The sequence below is a fragment of the Venturia canescens genome, chromosome 5 (assembly GCF_019457755.1).
Source record: "Venturia canescens isolate UGA chromosome 5, ASM1945775v1, whole genome shotgun sequence".
Taxonomy (NCBI): Eukaryota; Metazoa; Arthropoda; class Insecta; order Hymenoptera; family Ichneumonidae; genus Venturia; species Venturia canescens.
The window spans coordinates 10,927,900-10,947,056 of NC_057425.1; the positions used below are offsets into that span (position 1 = coordinate 10,927,900).

Below are 19,157 nucleotides of genomic sequence, written 5' to 3' on the forward strand. Positions count from 1 at the left end.
GATAGCTTTGCAAAATTGTCGTTTCTCATATGTTTGCACTGGAATAAAAATCCACTAGCAACATTTAAGGTACCTATTAGAAGGCTTTAAGGAGTCGGAAAATAAAATTCGTTGTCGGAAAATTGAAATTCGTTGAACCCGCTAATTACCTTAATCGGTACGTTAAACTTGGTCTAAAAGCGTTTTCAAAATTAAGCACTCATTTGACTAGTATGCAGTGCAGTAGTTACCTTAATTATATTTCAGACTGTCCGTCTGACTCGCGGTTGTTCAGACAGGCGTTCAATTTTCATGCTGCTTGAGAGGGGAGAAAAAATGATGAGACGCAATAGAGAGCGCATGTTTGATCGGAAAAATTCGATTGATCGCGAAGTTGTAGAATTTGAACAATTAAAATTTATATTATCTATATCTTTTCGACAGATAGGCAGACGCTGCTTCGAGTATATTTCGCTTCCTTGAATTCGGGGTGGAAAAATGGGATCTATCATCGGAGATTGATCAGTGCCAACGCACGTTTGAACCTGACGATTGCGATCTATCGCAATTCTTTTCTCTCCCGCATTTATTTACCGATCGTCATCGTTTGTTCTCATCGAACCGAGCGCTCGTTTTATCAGCGTTTAAAAACGCTGACTCAGATAGACAATAATTCATCGCATCCTCGATGATACTGCGTGAAAAAAATCTTGCGAAAGAGCGCGAAAAGAGCGAGGAAACAACGTTTCGCAATTGAGGACTTTTGCTCCAAAATCGAAATGCCAAAAATTTGATTGAACGGAGACTCGATGGGATTTACATTTTTCGTAATTCATGCCAAAGATGATGACAGTAACGACACTCAACGATTCGTTAATCTCTTGTTTCTGCAGCAATTATTGTTTAAGATAAAACTTCTGAGACGTGACGAGCGATACTCTCTGGACCTCGCTCGTCTGGTCGATTATTTTTGTATCTACGTCCGGGACGGAGCGTCGATAACCCTTGAAGATTTTTCACTCGCATCGTTCTGACCAGCCACCGTACAAACTAAGTTCGTTCCTTCACAATTTCGTACTTTCGATTCCACTAACGTGTTGGATCTCCGCGTGAAACGTAAAATTTAATTTACCAATAATTTCCTATAATTACAAGAAACAGTGTTCACTCGGTCGATTTATTTATTCGAATTGCACCGTTTCTTCAGGCTGAAAAATTGCACGAAAACATTTCATTCGTAGTTCTATTTTTGACCGACGCAAAAGGCGAGAAGCGTTGATACAGCTAAAATTTCAGTTCAACGACTTAAAAGTAAACTCAGCCATAAATTAACTGACGAATTTTCCATGCAAATCAATTCAGCAAGTTTACGCTCATCTAATGAAAATATAAAATTCCAACTTTAAGAATTGACATTTGGAAATACGCTCAAAATATACACCGTCCACCTATTCCCAGAATTATTATAGTAAATCCCAAAATTACTGGAAATCACATTTTTGCAAGGCCCCTGACACAGGCTCTTGTGGCAGGCACACTTCCTGTGCGACGATTTCGATTTAAGGATCCTCCCAACTATAAAGAATCCAAAATGAGAATAAGAAAATATAATGTTTTTAGATATCAATGATGTCTTGAGAAAGCCCTGTTACAGGTGGAAATCACTTGAGAATGTGAAAAGAAAAACACTTATTTGAGGTTAACGAGTAATAACGAGACAAACGTTGGAAGGTTTGACAACGACATGAGCCAGCTGGTTTAAAATCTAGATATGCATAGGCATATAAATAGGAAATGGCTGTTGTCACAATTTGCTTGACGATTTAGCTACGAAAGTATTTAACTCACCAAATAAGTTCCACATATTTATAGTAATTGGGGGAATAAATTTAAATCGTATCTTTGATAATCGAAAGAGCAAAAAAGTTCAGTTGCATTGTCGAATGACAAAATTACCGCATGATCTTCCTCAACCCTGAAAAATCGATTATTTTTTTGGGTCCGATCTCTCCCAACGTACCCATCGAATATGCAAACAACGAATAAGATTTGTGTAGCCGGTCAATAGAAGTTTCTTCTATTAAAACTTCAAAACTGTTCTTTTATTTTAACCAATAAAAATGGCAACGTCATGAAAACCGGTGATATCGAAAAGTATGAAAATTTCGTGCGAACGAGGAGAAAAAAAAATATTTAAAAAAAAAACTCGACAAAATCCCACGTGAAGCAATAAATCGCTATGCAACGCGATTAGAAAAATACCGAAATACCGAAAGCGCGGAAAATCTTTCGTCCCAAGGAGAAACGTCTCGTGTCAGAGTACACATTTTCGCTGATGATAGAGCTGATAACACGTGCGATTAAAAAGCCGGGTTAACGGGGAGGCGCTGCAAACAACTCCAATAAATCCAGTCTGGCATCTTTCACGGTCTGGATGCTCTCGCGTGCTCAGTCCTTCCTCCGGCATCGTATCGAATCTATCGCTCGTGATCCGCCACCGAAGCTCGTGATGCGCTGACCGTGTCATTCGGCCTTCCTCCTGCTCCGAGACGCCTCTTTTATCCTCGAGAGTACAATCGAGTCGTGTACTTGCGCGTGCATCGCAATATTTTTACGGCACTTAACCACCAATATCTTCCGAAACAACGTTTTTCCTTGTTTCGCAGCGATTTTGTTTGGAACTTGAAATAAAAATTTTTCACTGTCGATATTTAAATCAGAGGTACGTATTCATTTTTAATGATTTATTTTAAAATTCTTACGTCACTCGTCATATTTATTTTCTCGTTCTTTTATCGCCGCAAATGGTGTTATTGACTTGGGATTTTTTAAGCTATTTTTAAAAATTAGAACGACATTGGAAATTCGGATTCTTTATGTTTTCTATTTTTTTTTTTTTTTTTTATTTTTTATTATTCTAGTCGTTTTGGGACTGTCGATAAATTGTATTCGAGTGTCCTTGTCGAGTGCGGCTCTTATTTTATATTTCTATAGCGGCTGATTTAAAGTGTGCGATTACCGCGGGAGAATCCCACGTGCGGTTCGCGATGACGCGACAAAAAATTGCTCGCTACGTGTACCTTAATCGCCGTACGGTCAGTCGGATTCTAAACGTTTCGATGAAAGGTTAATAAAAATTTAACCAGTTTGTGAGTTTCTCTCAAGTGCATCGTGTTTGAAAAAAATTCTCATTTCTAACGCGCACAATTATTTCGTCGCTTCAAAAATCTCGTGGAATTAAATTAATTGTGATTGAAATTATTGAAACGACCACGCCGAAGTTCGCAACCGTTCGAGTCCAACGAGATGAACGAAAAAAATATTTGCAATTCATCATTTTTTTATCTGACGAATCGTTGATGTGGGTTGAAAAACGCGAATTGCAAATTCAAGGAGAAACAAAATTGGAAATTTATTGAAATTATTCGAAAGTTTTTTACACCACTTCGTGGGACGCCAAAGTTGCAAACTTCTGCATCATAATATTGAATAGTGTTACTTAAATTCCGCGAAACTAATCTAAATCAACGCTTTTAAGGTAGTTCATGCACGAAACGATTTTATTTAGAAAGTCTGAAATTTACACAGAGCTTGAACGAACGGTCGACTCACGCGCATATCAAATTTCAAAGTCTTCGTCTTATTGGTTACTGAGACTAGCGTGTTCAAATACGAAGAAAAATACACAGAGTTTTAAGGACTGTGCGTAAAAAATCGTTTATCTTTCCGTGCAACGAATGAACGCTTCTGACGAAGTTTATGAAAAAGTACACAACAACAGTGAAGTATGTGACGAAGGTGTGGGAAAAAAATCGAGAGGAAAAAATGAGCACTCGCATAACCTCACATTTGCTTATTTCGGTATTTTGTTTCTTCTTGGCTCGACCCATTCTCGTCACAGCCTTCCGTCTTTTTATTAACACTTTTTTATTCTCGATCCATTTCCCTTTGCCCTCTCTAATGCGATTTTCACCATAAAAAAGTGTGGTATTTTCACGAGGGGCGAATGAAATTTCCTTGTAATTTCATTCGCCAAAAGTTAAGTTGAAAAAACTTATTTACAATTTATAATTAATAACTCTGACATAAATTTAAAGCGATTATATCTTTAATTAGGGAGTAAAGAACGACCTCGTTTAGACACCGAAAAAATACGATCTTACGGGCATGATCTACCTTGAAGTACGAAACTAACGAATTTTCAATACAAATAGTGAAGAATGATAACGATTGGATTGTTCAGAAATAAACCTGATAATATTTCCAAGGTAAAGCACTGAAGGTGAAAGCTCTCTGTTTTGATTACCATTGTCGGAGTGAACTTGAAAGCAGAGTTTCAAAATTCCGATTGATATACCGGTTCGACTACCTTAATGACAATTCGAAAATGTCATTGGCGTTATCACAATTTGTCGGTGAAAATTAAATTCAAATGGAAAAGCGTTAAGTATCCTTAACCGAAGTCGTTTCGACTTCCAATTATCATAATCGACTTTTAACCGAGTTTCGACTTTCCCACCGAAATGAAAGACTGGAGTTTTTTCCGTTGCAAACGAGAAATATTGGCAACTCAAGAAAAGTTTTCGCGACGCGACGTTCGCAAATTTTTGCTCGGTCTGTACTCCCCCATCAGCTTATATCGAATCGATGAGTCGTCTGGGACGCTCCCCCACTAAATAACGCAGAGAGAAGCTCAACTTTGACAGGAGCGCGACGAGGATAGTGGGGCTAATTTTTTTCTCAATTTCGTCATCTCCGGAGATGAATAAATTTTGAAAAAACGAAAAAAAACTTTCGCTCCGCGACTTAAGGCCACCGCTGCTGCATCGCGTGTTATTAAATCCCGATTCCGCAAAAACCGCTTCAATTCGTACCGAGACTGTATTTACGTGCAAACGCATCGCCAACGTCCGAGTCGTCGAAGAAATATCCGATCATGTTTCCGCGTCCGAATCGTTTAGTTTGTCAAACCGGTTCTCAGGCTCAAGGGCGTCGCAGAGACTGTTCTGGATCATGACCATGCTCCGAGGTCGGGCTCGACTCATTTTTTATTCTCGATCTTATCAGCCTTGTCTGATAATAGACGAATTTTTTTGAACTGCCCTTTTGCAGGTTGATTTTAATTTGAAGCTTCATTTTTCCATTGGCTGATAGAAAATTATTTAAAAAATGATAAATTTCACTGAAACGAGCGATTGACGATTCATTTTTCTTTCTCAAATGATTTTTTCCAATTATTTATTATTTTGTTAGATTTTTTTGCAGCAATATAAAACTCAAATGACGATACTTGAAGCATCGGATTATTCATCAATTTCTATCGAATGGACAGTTCGAGCAACCACGAAATTCATTTAATAACATTTTTTGATCGTCACTGCCCTTCAATTTTTGCAAACTTTAACTTTGAACTTAATATTAAATGTTTGGAGCATTATATTAAAAAATTGATCAATCTCAATAAATAAGTTACACATAATTTTAATAATTGCGAGAATAAATTAAACCGTTTCTTCGATGATCGAAAGAGCAAAAAAGTTCAATTACTTTTTTGAATTACAAGTAACGCGTGATCTTCCTTAAGGGTGAATGATACAAAAGTCGAAATAATTAGAAATTGATCAAATTTGGTGATAATGTTCTTCAACATCAAGTGCGAAAACACAAATTTTTTCAAAATTTTCTTCTGCTTAGTTATCAAGTAATTACGCATTAAAGCAGATTTCCTATGCCCGGAATGTATACCTATATATATGGAAACGCTATGCTTATACACGTGAACTTTAGTGATTAATTACTCGATAACTGTACAGAAGAAAAATCTTAAAAAATTTGTATTGTCAAATTTGGCACTAAAGAATATGTTCACCAAATTTTATAAAATTCTGATCATTTTGAATTTTTTTATGTTTTTAGCATGGTTTAGCATGGCAACATTGTATCGCCTGTGCAATATATCCTTAACAAAGATCTGCGATGAAGCTAAAACGATGAAAAAACCTTGAAAAATTCATTCGAAAATAATCAGTAATCATAATAAAAATATTAATAATAATGATGAAAATATGGATAGTGATAAAACCATTTTTGTGCAGACGATGATAAACGTTGAGAATTTTTTATTTTTTTAGTTATCGTAGAATTCCGATGGCATCAAAACTGCTACTATTGCTCCATCTGCCGCAGCTAGCCGCTTATGTTTTTACGCTCTACTATGCGTTTGTTCTGTTGAAACTGCCAGCTTTCAAACGTCCCGGAGCGACCGGCGACTTCGATCCTGGCCAATTGAAGTACTTAACCATTTGGAACGTGGTGAGAATTAAATTTTTTTTATTCTCGAACGATCGAAACTTGTTTTCGTATCAACAGAGATTATTGAACTTAATTCATTTTCAATGGTTTAACCCCCGAAGTGCTTTATTCATCGGAGAATACGTTGCATTTATAAAACAATTCATTTTTCACAAAGTGCTCGGAGTTTGGTTTTTTCCGGATTTCCGCTGATCCTTTGGGTATTTTGATTTTTGACACCGGGACAATCGACTCGAAAAAAGCTTACCGCACCGCAGTTACATCTTCGTGGAGCGAAATTGAAAAAAGATATAAAAATAAAGATCAACCACGATGGGGATTTTTCGGAGAGTTTTTCTAGTCGAATTGAGTATTGGATAGAAATTTGATTGGCTGGGATTTCTCCGACAGAATTTTTTTATTGGTAGAAATTTATTTGAGTTTAGTAGTGGTGCGCGAAAATTCAGCAAGCGCCGGAGCAGGCAAGAGTTGTTCGAGAGAAAATATTTTTCGTTGAATCGACTCGCGTTAGAATGCCCATACAAAATAACGCAAAATTTCCGGCTCAGCTAATGCGTAAAAACACTGTTTAATTATACCAAAGATTCTTATTCAGATGAATAGTTAAACTTCGCCGGATGACATCCAACGACGGCCGTAGTGTATACGTTGATCCCAACAAAAAATTAGTCGCCAAATGACCTGTACACGGTGTGCACAGCTCTCGTATTTATGTAACACTCGCGAGCTTTCAATTTCTCGTAATGACGGTTTTCTTTTTTTTTCTTTCATATGCGATCCGATGTTGAACTATAAATTATTACGTACTCTCTCCTGCGTGTACTATGTTGGGTATTGGTAACCGCAAATACGGTCGTGATATACATTTCGATTGGTCTCGTTCGTCGACATACGCGCGCGCGCGCCGGTCCTTATCTCTTCGTGATTCTCATTTTAACTCAGTTGCGCAATAACGGAGATACAACGTGTCTAAAGTCGCTCGGAGAGGCATTCAATCGAAGAGGGCTAGAGGTGAATTATATAACTACGTTCATAGACGCCTAACCACCAAATAGATACCGATCGTGTTACTAATTGGTATTTTGAGGTTATGGTACCGGCGCAGTCTGTCGTTGGCGCCCCAGTACGCCGCAGAGACGCACACAAATACCGGCGAAACATATTTTTCTTGCACTCTCGTAGACAAAACGTTGTTTCGACTTAGCACGATCATAATTCCGTGTCGAAACCGAAACATTCGTATTAAAGGAAACTCTACGCTTCTCGTCAAATATTCGTTTACGCGTGGACAAAACTCTAACGTATAACTCACAACAATACTATTAAAGTTTAGGCTCTCTCGGTTCAAAGTCCACGATTAGCGCGTTCGTTACGAGTGCCAATTGACACGGGACACGTGCTAACATCGTACCGTCAAGTTTTTCACGCCGCCGCGTCAATAACTTTCATACTTCGATGCTTTGAATCGCGTCCGCGGGTCGTACATTAAAATATTCAAATTAGAAACTTCCCTTCGTTTTATTCACTACACTCTGACATTGACTGCTGTCGAAACTGGGGAGTTTTCGAATTCGTGAATTCGAGAATCGTTCGTCGTTCGATTGATTTCCGTTGACAACGTGTATCATGAAAATGCACCATGTTATTCAACTTACCGTTTTACGCTATGTTTATTTACATAATTCTCGAAGCATGTATCGAATCGATGCTCGTGTGCAAATAAATTTAGTCATATCTCACAATACACGTAATAATCGGATCGGTAACCTGTGCAAACGAACGTAAGATTCGAGATGATTTACATAATCAAAAATACTTTCTAAAGAGGACATTCAGACAATTCGTTCGGAGCTTCTGGCACTGTGATAAAGAGGTTCGCACATGACGTGTTCTAGTAACGAGGAGGATGTAGCGTGGGAAGTCTATTCGATTTGACGGCATCGACGAATGCAAGACGAATGGCTGAACCATAGCGGTGGCGTTCCAAAACTCTTAAAAAAGGCGAACAGCTTCGATAATCCGCCGTGAGAGGGTCTTCGCAAAAAAGTATTCCAACTTTATAATTTGTGATCAAATGAAAATTTCGATAAACGAGACAAATTTTTCTGTCGAAATAGCGTCCGTGGGCGAACACAGAACTGATTTAGCAAAAAATTCGCATCAATTTACATGTTTTTAATAGTCATTGTACAAATGTTGATTTTATGATCTTTTAGATTGCATCATCTTGGTATTTCATCGCGAACTGAATATTGTATAACCTGCAAAATCAAAAGTCTAAATATTGCCTCTTGGAATCACGAAATCATTGCGTGGCGCTGTTCCTTCATTTTTTCTCTTCTCTTTCGCGCGTTTAAGTTCTTAACAACGAGGTGACGAAATTGACCAGCTGATCGGAGCAGTAGCCTTCACATAATTTTTTCTCTCATTATACCATCCTCACCCTCGTCATTCGTAGCCACAAAAATTCATAGGTACAGCCGCACCAAGAAAATACGACGTAGCGGTTTTGATGAGTAGAGATCGATTCAAAAAAAATCGATCATGCACGACCCCATTGTTTTTCAACTTTTTTGTGAAAATACAACCGTCAATTACCCTGCCCTCATTGATTAGGAGACACACGCCAATACCGGTCAATTGATTACTATTTTTTTGCGTCGTACAAGCAAAAAGTCGGTTTCGGAAAGAAAAAAATGAATTGCCTAAAAAAATATGAAACGTGCGTCGACGTGTTTTATTTTATTTTTTTTCTTCGAAACATGTCGGAATCCGATGGTTCGAAAATTTTGACAAATTCGTGACAACTGTAAATAAATTAAACCATGAAAAAATCAATCGGAAATATAAAAGCAATGAAAGTCAAAGATTTCGGTTGTATTGGATGGGCAGCACCCCAAGGATACGAAAACAATGGTTATCCGCATGTATGTTGTTTTTCTGAATCTTCCTCTACCGATGTACACAAAAACCGAGTTTCATCGTGTTTGGTGCTCCTCCCACTTTGTGCTTCTCGCTCTCTTTCCATCTCCGTCTCTTACACTCTATCCGTTGAGCGGAGTCTGCTTTTCTCTCGTTCTATTCGTTGTACGTATGCGCGAAACCGCGCGCAGGGGTCCGTTCGCGTGTGTCAGTAGTTAAGCTAGAGGCTTGAGGAACGGTCGCGGTACGAAATCGACGCAGCTCCATAGGCATTTTACCGTAAATGCGACAGTTTTACTTAAAAATCGGAAAAAACCCGATAGAAACGATTTTTTTATTTTTCTCGATGATAACCAAAAAGTGATAACTAAATAAACTCAATTGAAAACAGGAGAGACGCTTCTGAATCGTAGCCAAAATCGAAAACCAAAAAAGTCTAATTATACTTAAATAATAATACCGTGAATTAAAGCAAAAAAATACCACTTCGGAACCGGAGGATTAACAAAGCTTTCGTATTTCGTTCGGCTTCGGTGTCAACGATTTCCTACACGAGGATTCTAAAAATAACGTTGGCCTAGCGTGGCCGCGCTCGCGCTGCTGTATTCAGAATCGTGAATTTCTTCGCCGGGCTGAGGGTTGCCTTTTCACACCCTAATCAATCTACCGAAAACCCAAACCGCGTTGAAAATCAATTGTTCAGTTCACTAAACATTTGATTTTCCTTTTTTCCTATCGTCTTTCCCATTATTTTTTTCCTACCGTTTTCGAATTCGCATGCGCTCATTAATTTTTCGTAGCACCCGTGCCGTATCTTTTCATGCGATAAGGTTATGACAGCGTGTTCCAGCACAAAATATATAAAATACGGCGACTTGCGGTTTACGGTAGAATTAATCAAGAAGTAGATACGCCCGTAGCAGTTTTTCACAGTGCATGCGATTCTCGTCTTGCAAACTAACCAAACTAAAAAACAATGAATTCGTAATTTTCAATGACATCGCGTGAAATGGACGGTGCGAGACAGAGCCTCTTATCCCGAACTGCTGTCCTAGCAATTTTTCCTCGTATTTTTATTCTTCTGTGATCACATTAATTTTGATACGTTCTATATTTGGCTGCTCGATTCAAACTTTTACCTTGCGAACGATTACTGGATTTCACGCGAATATTATTAATATATGACGCTGTCGCGCTTGCAACGTTGCAGTCGAACGAAATGATCTAAAAAAACTCGAATAATTCCAGTAAATTTGCAATTTTGTTTCTTGTCGAATTTGCAATTCGTCATTCTTCAACCCGCATCAATGATTCGTGAAATAAAAAACTGACGAATTACAAACCTTTTTTTCGTTCATCCCGTTGGACTCGAACGTTGCAAACTTCGGCGTGGTATTAATATTTTTTCCTTCCCTTGGATCAGCAATGACGTTGAAGTTTGCAACGTTGGAGTCCAACGAAATGATGTAAAAAAAAAACTCTCCAATAATTCGAGTAATTCTCCAATTTTCTTTCCTCCCGAATTTGCAAACTCGTGGTTTTTCAACCAACACCGATGCTTCGTCAAATAAATCGGTGAATTACAAGTGTTTTTTTTCCTTCATTTCGTTGGACTCCAACGTTGCAAACTTCAGCGTCGTGATCAGCAGTCGCTCATTATCTTGGCGCTTGCAATCAGCTAGAATTCACTAAGCCTCCATACACGTCGACAAACACATCGTCCTTGTGGAATATAAAAATACAGCGATAAATAATGGAAATTGTGATCGGAGGAAAAATCGATCGAAAAAAATGTCGACTCGGGTTGCGGTTCAACTGTGAACGAGATGAAAATCTCGAGAGACGATATCGATCGTCCGACGGATGATTAACGTCTGGGAGGATAATTTTGAGATAAATCCAGTGATAAGAATCGCCGATTTTTCGTCCATTCGCAATTTCAGTTTCTTCATTTTGCCAACAAGCGCTCTTTCCTTTTCCTCCGTAGAAAAAAAACGTGAAAAATGCGTTGCGAAATCGAGGAACGTTCGAGCGGTCTATTTTTTTTTTCACTCGCTCAGATTGTTTTTTATTTCTATCGCGTTGAAAGAGGTTCGTTGACAAGTTTTTATTCGTGTCTCCTTTCGTGAAAATCAAGAGTCGTCACGTCACTCGGAAGTGGCCGCCGGTCGACGTACATAACACACGTGTGTATTTTATCCGGAGAAAGTCTTGAAATGATATAGTCAAGACGAGTTCGTGGGCTCATTGACTGATTCGTGAAAAAACAATGAATTTTCTATTACGTATTTATCGTCGAAGCGTCTCTCCTGCTCGTTGTGATAAGCGGGCAAATGAATAACCGTCCAAAGAGTCTAAAGCGAGGAGACTGGATCAGTTTTTCTTAGATAACAGAAAATCGCCGGGGAGCGTCTCATTGAAATGCGGAAAAGCCTCCTCCTAGTAATTCACGCAGTGACGTTCGTCACGTTCTCGTTCGCCGTTTATTATGATTTTTATTACACAGTTGTGCCCGGTGATGTTACCAAAATGCACAAAGCTTACGGTGGAAAATTCAAGTTTTTGACGTTTTGGGATGCGGTTCGTACCACTTTCAATCCACTTTTTTAAACCCCCTCCCATTCGTCGCGTCAGCGGATCGTTTTCTTTTCCGTATCTTTATCGTTTTTCTTTTTCGACACTAAAATTATTCATAAATTAGCGATTCTTTCTTTAGTTTTTTTCAAACTTTCCATCGTTTGTTGCAATTGGAATATGATCGATAGAAAATTATGCCGAATGACCCGGCAGCCTGCCACGTTGACCTGACACACGCGGTTCTCCTTTCCCGAGATCGTTCAGCAGCAGCAAGGCTTCCTGGTTATCAAAGAAACTCTCTTTTATATCTCACGTAGGCTCGCATAATCGTGGGCTATCCGTGTTTTTACGTAACGTAGAAAAACCACCGCGTTCTACGTGCAGGAGAGAATTGGTACAGTTGCGAGTATATATGAATAAGTGCCACAGGCAGGGAGCGAGCTCGAGTGTACGAGGAAGAGGAGAGGAGTGAGCACGATCCTCGAATTATCGCAGGCTGTGGTTAACCGTCGTTGGGAAATAAACTTTTCCATTTCTAGTGTAATTTATCCGCTCATTTTCTTCCGAATGACATTTCGAGTGAAATTTAAAATGGAAATAATGCGTGGGAATTGGGCTGGGCGAAGGGGTGCGCGGTTTTTGTCAGCGGCAAAACGTTTGGAGGTCGCGTCAGGCAGAGTACGACGCCGAAGTTTGCAACGTTCGAGTCCGACGAAATGAACGAAATAAACATTGTAATTTCAGGTTGAAAAACTGATAACTGCGAATTCAGTCAAAATCACATCGAATTCTTCCATTTCAGAAATTCTCTTTCCATTCTTTCTGCATTATTTACAGTTCGCGTGCAGTTTCGTAATCCTTTAGTCAGCCACGTTGACGATTCTTGAATAATTGTTCAAGCGAGTCGGCTAAACGTTTTGTGCAATTGTGTCAAGTCTCGTGCGCATCGGTTCAAAATTATTCACGAATTCGTCGAGCTTGTCGTGCCGCCAGTGTGTTTTTCCTGTCGCCTTTTTTTACATTTTGCCTCCTTTCATAGCCATTCGCCACGGATTTCATTGTTTTCGTAGCACAACGTCGGTCTCCGCACCCGTCAATGCTCGCTCGATCTCGAGGCTGTCAAACCGCTCTTAACCGAATGTGGTGCTTGAAATTTAGCGCTCTTTCTCTCACATTCTTCACACGAATACGGTTCCCTCGACGAAATGGTCCCTCGCGAGCTGGCCACTGTAACGAGCCATTATACTCGCAACCATTCACCACGCGCAAGAGCTCGAAAAAACGTCCATTTGTGCTGACTCATTTCACGTAATCGATGTTTTTTCTTTGCAGATTATCCAAGCGATATTCTTCCTTATATGCGTCGTTAATGACTTGTATGGCACCAACAAAGTTGCTCCGAAATCCGTGCCTCTCATTCGCAAGATTAAGGATTACTTCCATGCCACGTACGGCTTCCCTCTCGCCATGGTAAGCTACTTTATCGACATTTTTTTCATCCAATTATAGGAGAAATATCAAAACTTGACATAAAACAACGATAGCAGAGTTTCGCTAAGCACATTCAACATTTGCTTTTTTTGCCAATTTTTTCGACCTGTATAAATTATAAATATCGATATGAAAAGTGTCAGGCCTCAAAAATACACTCTTAAAATACACAAAAGACGATTTATTTAGATTCATTTTGCTCAGCTTTCGTACAGAAAAACGGGGGAGAAGACAGGTCCAAAAAAATGGGCTGTTGGTGAGATCTCTAGTTCCGCTCAAAATTTTTAAATTCGTATGACACGCGCTATAACTAGAGTCAAAGAGAGCATGTGGTAAAATTTTGGTAAGGATCGGTTCAATAGTTTCGGAGATTTTGTCAAGGAGCCGTCTGATAACGGAATTTTGAGAAAAACGCGTTTAAAGAAAGGCGTGTAAGCAGACAGCCAGGTAAAAGTCGCTCAAAGGTACATTTGGAATGCTCGGATCTTTATAAAATTTTAGAAAGATACTTTTAAATGTGTATACCTTCGAAAAATCGATTTTTTTATTGCATTTTTGACCCTTGAAGCCAAAATGAGGCAAACACGGCTCCAATACTTATCGAACAAGTTAACGAAGAGGTTTAAGAAAAAATGACACAAAGTCGAGGTTCAATTGCATCGAGATCAATCTTTCAGAATTTTGTAAAACACTGTCGAATTCAAGTTGACGTATTTTATGTCTCCCAATCCTTCGATTTGACCTCGATCATTAGTTATCGAATATTTGATGTCGTGACGCCTCGTATTCGAGGCAATTTCCGAATCGTTTTCTGAGAAATGCGAATTCAACCACTGCTGCCAAATCGGGCCACAAAAATGCTCAATTTCCAAACACTTACGTTTTTCCCACTTTTTTATGAATAATTTAGTTTGTCTTTCATTTTCACTAATGATTAGAAAATTCGAGGATTCTTTGTGTCAAAATGGATTCAAAACTTCAAAGAGTTGATGTTTTTCACTCAAGACGTGGACTCGAAAGAAGCTGAGCATTCTTCTCGTACACGTTGTAACAATGTATTCTAATAACAGTAACGTTGGAGTTTAATTTTTACGATAATGCTTATAATTACGTGTTTTATAGTTCGTGGGTGTCACGTTCTGGAGTCTCATGTTCGTCGACCGAGAGCTCGTACTGCCGAAAGCCCTGGATCCTTACTTTCCCTGGTGGCTGAATCATCTCATGCACACTCTCATAATGGTATCAACTGTTTTGGAAATGATTGTAGCGCCACGAAAATATCCCAAAAGATCACACGGTTTCACAGGTCTGATGGTTCTTATGCTCGTGTATCTAGTCTGGTAAGAAACATTGCAAGCATCAACGTTTCAAACATTTTCATCACTGATTGGCAAAATCGCACTTTCACTATTACGAAAGTAGAATTTATGTAGGCCGATACTTTTTAGCAACGAATTCATCAGAAATTTAGTCTGACTTATTTTGATTGCGTAAATGAAAGAATTTTTTTTTGTAAAACACTCCAAGTTTGAAGAAATCGTTGAAATAAGCATCGGAATATTCATTAAGGAGGGTGGCTACATTCGTCAAAATTATAAGAAATTTATCAAATTTGGTGATAATGTTCTTCAACGTCGAGTGCGAAGACACAAATTTTTTCAAAATTTTCTTCTACCTAGTCATCGAGTAATTGTGCATTAAAGCAGATTTCTTATGCCCGGAGTGTATACCTATGTATACTGAAACGCTATGCTTTTACACGTGAACTTTAGTGATCAATTACTCGATAACTGTGTAGAAGAAAAATCTTAAAAAATCTGTATTGTCAAATTTGGGGCTAAAGAATATGTTCACCAAATTTTATAAAATTCTGAACTTTTTGATATTTTTTATGTTTTTAGCATGGTTTAGCATGGCAACATTGAATCGCCTGTACCGAAATTTCTTAATTCATTATTTCAAGATGTTGAATGAACGAAGATTTGCCAAAGTACTCGAAAAGTTGTCGAATAATTATCAGGGTGTTCGAGAAAAAATCATACGGTCGTTATTCGTTTGGAAATATGAGCAAAAAATGTATGGTATTAGTGTCAAATTCGAAAAGCGAAAAATGATGATTTGATCTTAGGAATGAAGAAGTATAACAGAAAATACTTGAAAAATTGCGAAGATGTTAAATGAACGAATAATTGTGGAATTCGCCCAAAAAATAGATGAAAAATTGAAGAAATAGCTGTGTTGTCGAGAAAAGTAATTAATTCGTGATTTGTTTTTTTCAAGGGTGCACATAATCTACATGAAAAGCGGAATTTGGGTGTACCCGGTGATGGAAGTGCTGACTCTGCCACTTCGAATATTATTTTTCCTAGTTCTTCTTGGATTCAGCAGTATGCTGTATTTCGCGGGAGAGGCATTTAATCAACTCATCTGGGGTAACGAACAACAATATATGCAACGAAAAAATTATTCCGAAATAAAGTAGCCTCGCCAGTGGTCACTGGTCGGTGACACCAAAAAAAGCTCTGCCCTCATCGGTGGTGGTGAATGCACTATTCATTTTTTCGGTCTTCATTTTTCTTCGTTTCGTCCTTTTTTTTTTCATTTTTTTATCCTCGTCATATTTCACACTGCAACAAGCATGGTTGGGTCGCTTTTTTCGCGTTCAATTTCACCCTCATGATTCCATCCACAGTTGATGATTTTTTATCTTCATTTTTTTGAGCTGTATCGACAATTTCTGAAAAGTCTATTTTCAGTTGTTTTTTTCTAAGTCATTCTAAGTCAAAAGTTCGTATTTTCGTTGCACAATTAATGCGATTAAAATTACCATCCTGCGAAGAATTTAATGGTGCATTTTCCATTGAGAAAATAATGGGAAAACAAAATTCCAACGATTCCCTTCCACATCAACGTTTTTAAATTCACGTCATTCATCCACATTCGGATTATCTCGATCGGTATTAATTTATCAATGGATATCAATAAATTTTTGAACCACATTAATGGGATGATGCTAGCAATTGAAAAAAAAAAATTCATTTCAACTCATTCAAAAGCTTTGGCGCGACATTTTTGACAGTCTGCATGTCGATTGAGGCCAGGAATTGATTTTTTTCGTATGGCGTTGAACGAACCACTAAAAATCTGTATATTCAAACGGCACGTAGGTAAAAGATACGTAGCTGAGAGTAACGAGGATGGTTTGAAAGCGTAAAGGTGGATAACGTGAGAGAAAAAACAAAGGAGGATCCGGAAGTTCCGCCGAGATAACGAAAGTCAAGATAACGAAAGATAACTTCTACAAGGATATTCATTGATGTTTTATCCCTTTTTTTTAATTCTGAGCTCGTATCGAAGAAATATGTATGAGAAAAAGAGTAAGTTTCCGTAAGAGTTACGACTGATCGAAGAAGCTTTTCGTGTCGTTGATGGTCTATTTCAGAACATGAGATTCTTCCCGACCGAGGCTTATCCGATCTACCGATTTTATTTATTTATTTTATAATTACATTCCGATTATTGAATACTCGTTACGAAAATGTACATATCGATGCAACATTTTTTGTATATATACTCAAAATACTCAAGTAGAAAAACAGGTTCACTTTTGATTGAAAATTGACAATAATTTCTGTGGATCCAATTTGAAAACACGGACAACAAAACTGCTCATACGTTTGCCTCATCTTTTTGGCATAAATTTGAAAAAGTATATTTCGACGTTTTCGAAAATCATTAAATTTCGTAAAACGATTTTTCTTTTGATCTTTGCTACTTTTTTTACTCATTTTTTTCGACTAATTCACATTCACACAAAACTCCAATGATTCACCTCGTTCGTAAGTTTCCCTTCGTCCGATATTAATCGAGATTGAAGAAGGGGAGACAACAATTTCGAAATCATTTCGTTTTATCTTCCTGATTGACCGATTGGGTGCTCATTTTCAGTGCAATACTCGAACGCACGTTCACGCTCCACGTATTAATTGTATCAGTTATTTGCAGTTTCTTCATTTTTCCTTGCATCTATTTCTTTCTTATTTTCCTGAATATATGTGAATGTGTAAATATCCTATCATTCTGCCGCAACTTCGTTGTATAATAGTAAAGTGTTAAAGAGGTACGACAATTGTAAATAATAACTAATCCAAATTCCAGTGTTTCAAATATTTCGTAGTTGAAAAAAATAAGCAAAATCTACGAATATAATTGCAGTGTGATCGAAAAATTCTTTCATTTTCAATTCCAAAGTCTTCGAAATGCTGAAAACACTTTATAATATTTTGATGATGTCTAAGTAAAAAAAGCCAATAATTGAAATGAGAAAATTCATTGATAATTGTTATTTTTAAGAGGATTCTTCATTACTATTAACAAGCAAAAACCATTACTTTGAACACGAAAGAAATCTACTGTAGTTACTCCTCATTTACAAAGATAGCAGTCGTATCTCCTCAACATTATGAATAAATTACTGTTAGTTGTGTCGATGTAAGTTTAGTGGTAATTTCTTTTTGTAACTATTTTTCGTTTGTAAGTGATTGTGTGGCACAAATAGCATGATATTTATCTGTAAATTTTACATTTTGTTGCCTTCGCTGTTGCCTCAACATTCCGCAACGCACTTTTGTCAAACTATCTGAAACTATCTCTCATTTCTCAAACTATCTGAAAGTAAGAAAAAAATAACGATTCGCTATCGTATCGTGTATGTACATCAAGTTTACTACGTGTGAATAAATTGCCCTTTTCTTTTTTCTTTTTCGAACCCTTGCGATATACATCTACGATCTTTCTGCTGCACGAAATGTCTGATTTCTACCTTCACCAAAATCGTCTATATTTGTTTACACTCCAGGCTTTATACGTATAATCATGTGTTATTGATATAATACATGCAAACATTCCAACATTTTTTCATGAAGACGCATGAAACTCGAAAAGCGATTGGAAAAAATATCAAATGAACTCTCATATTCTTGCATGTAAACCCCTTAAATGTCCACATTTTGTATGAATGAAGATAGAGTTCATAAAAAATGTATTTCAATTTCGTTTCATGGGGCTGAACAATTTGTTTTTCTTTCGTTTTCGTATTTAAGTATGCAAACAATAAAAAAGTGTCATTCGTCGATCGTTTTCTTCTTGTTTTTTGTGTGTAAGGCTTCTTTTGAATTATCTTCAACGTCAATAAAAAAAACAGCCATGGATACAGTGCAGTTGTCGTTTCCAGGTTCTAACACAGCCAAGAAGCCTTCAGGTAAGGCGAGTAAGAAGACGAAATCGAAGTGAGGAAAGAATTCGTCGTTGAAACGATTTTACATCAATGCAAGGGAATTCTCGTGAAGAAGAGGAAGAAGAAGAAGAGAAAATGAAGGAAAGGACTAAACGATAAAGCATAATTAAAAGCTCACCAAATTACGAATGAAACTCACGAGGATGTGACGCGTTGAATTAATCGGAGAATTTCGCGTGGTTGGAGAGACACGATATTAATGAAATCGACGAAAAAAGTACGTAAATAAAAAAGACTCGAATTCGTGCGGAAAATGTCGAGCCGGCAGTTTCTACCATTGAGAAACTGGACAAATATGCATAATAAATAGAAAGCTCATGATGGTGTTGTATATCAAATGTTGAGCAACGCGCGACTAAGACATTTTTTCAAATTGACTTCGAAAGCAAAGTTATTGTTGCACGCATTGTTGAATTTTCATTTTTTTTTTTTCGAAAAGTCAATGATCGTAAAGTGAGGAAGGTTCTGGTTAATATTTACTGCAGCATGCAAATGCGAGAATGTGTTCAACCGAATAAAATTTTATGTACGAAACATCCGACGACATAATACCATCGGCCTTCGTCTCGACTATTAATAT

At 37.7% G+C, this 19,157-nt stretch overlaps 1 protein-coding gene across 6 annotated transcripts; it reads left to right on the top strand.

Annotated features, from left to right (window-relative positions):
• Nucleotides 1-2,409: 2,409 nt before the first annotated feature.
• LOC122410439 (androgen-induced gene 1 protein-like) lies at nucleotides 2,410-19,111 on the top strand. 6 transcript variants are annotated; one of them, XR_006260940.1, is made up of 6 exons: nucleotides 2,410-2,701; nucleotides 6,111-6,291; nucleotides 13,123-13,260; nucleotides 14,404-14,621; nucleotides 15,562-15,821; nucleotides 18,515-19,111. XR_006260940.1 is itself a non-coding variant. In XM_043418567.1 (6 exons), exons 2-6 carry the CDS (start codon nucleotides 6,127-6,129, stop codon nucleotides 16,493-16,495), a joined length of 720 nt encoding a protein of 239 aa, XP_043274502.1. In that variant the 5' UTR covers nucleotides 2,410-2,701; nucleotides 6,111-6,126; the 3' UTR covers nucleotides 16,496-18,049. The 6 variants fall into 6 exon arrangements, 5 of the variants coding, with proteins under 5 accessions (XP_043274502.1, XP_043274497.1, XP_043274499.1 ...); XM_043418567.1 differs by lacking the exon at nucleotides 18,515-19,111 and adding an exon at nucleotides 16,449-18,049 and having other exon boundaries at nucleotides 15,562-15,713; XM_043418562.1 differs by having other exon boundaries at nucleotides 2,415-2,701; nucleotides 15,562-15,713.
• Nucleotides 19,112-19,157: the final 46 nt, after the last annotated feature.

Bases quoted from the DNA above. Each gene is read 5' to 3' on its own strand.
- LOC122410439 (XM_043418562.1), top strand. From the start codon at position 6,127: ATGGCATCAAAACTGCTACTATTGCTCCATCTGCCGCAGCTAGCCGCT. The intron at 6,292-13,122 runs GTGAGAATTAAA...TTTTCTTTGCAG, and splicing joins ACTTAACCATTTGGAACGTG to ATTATCCAAGCGATATTCTT. The intron at 15,714-18,514 runs GTAACGAACAAC...TGTCGTTTCCAG, and splicing joins ATTTAATCAACTCATCTGGG to GTTCTAACACAGCCAAGAAG.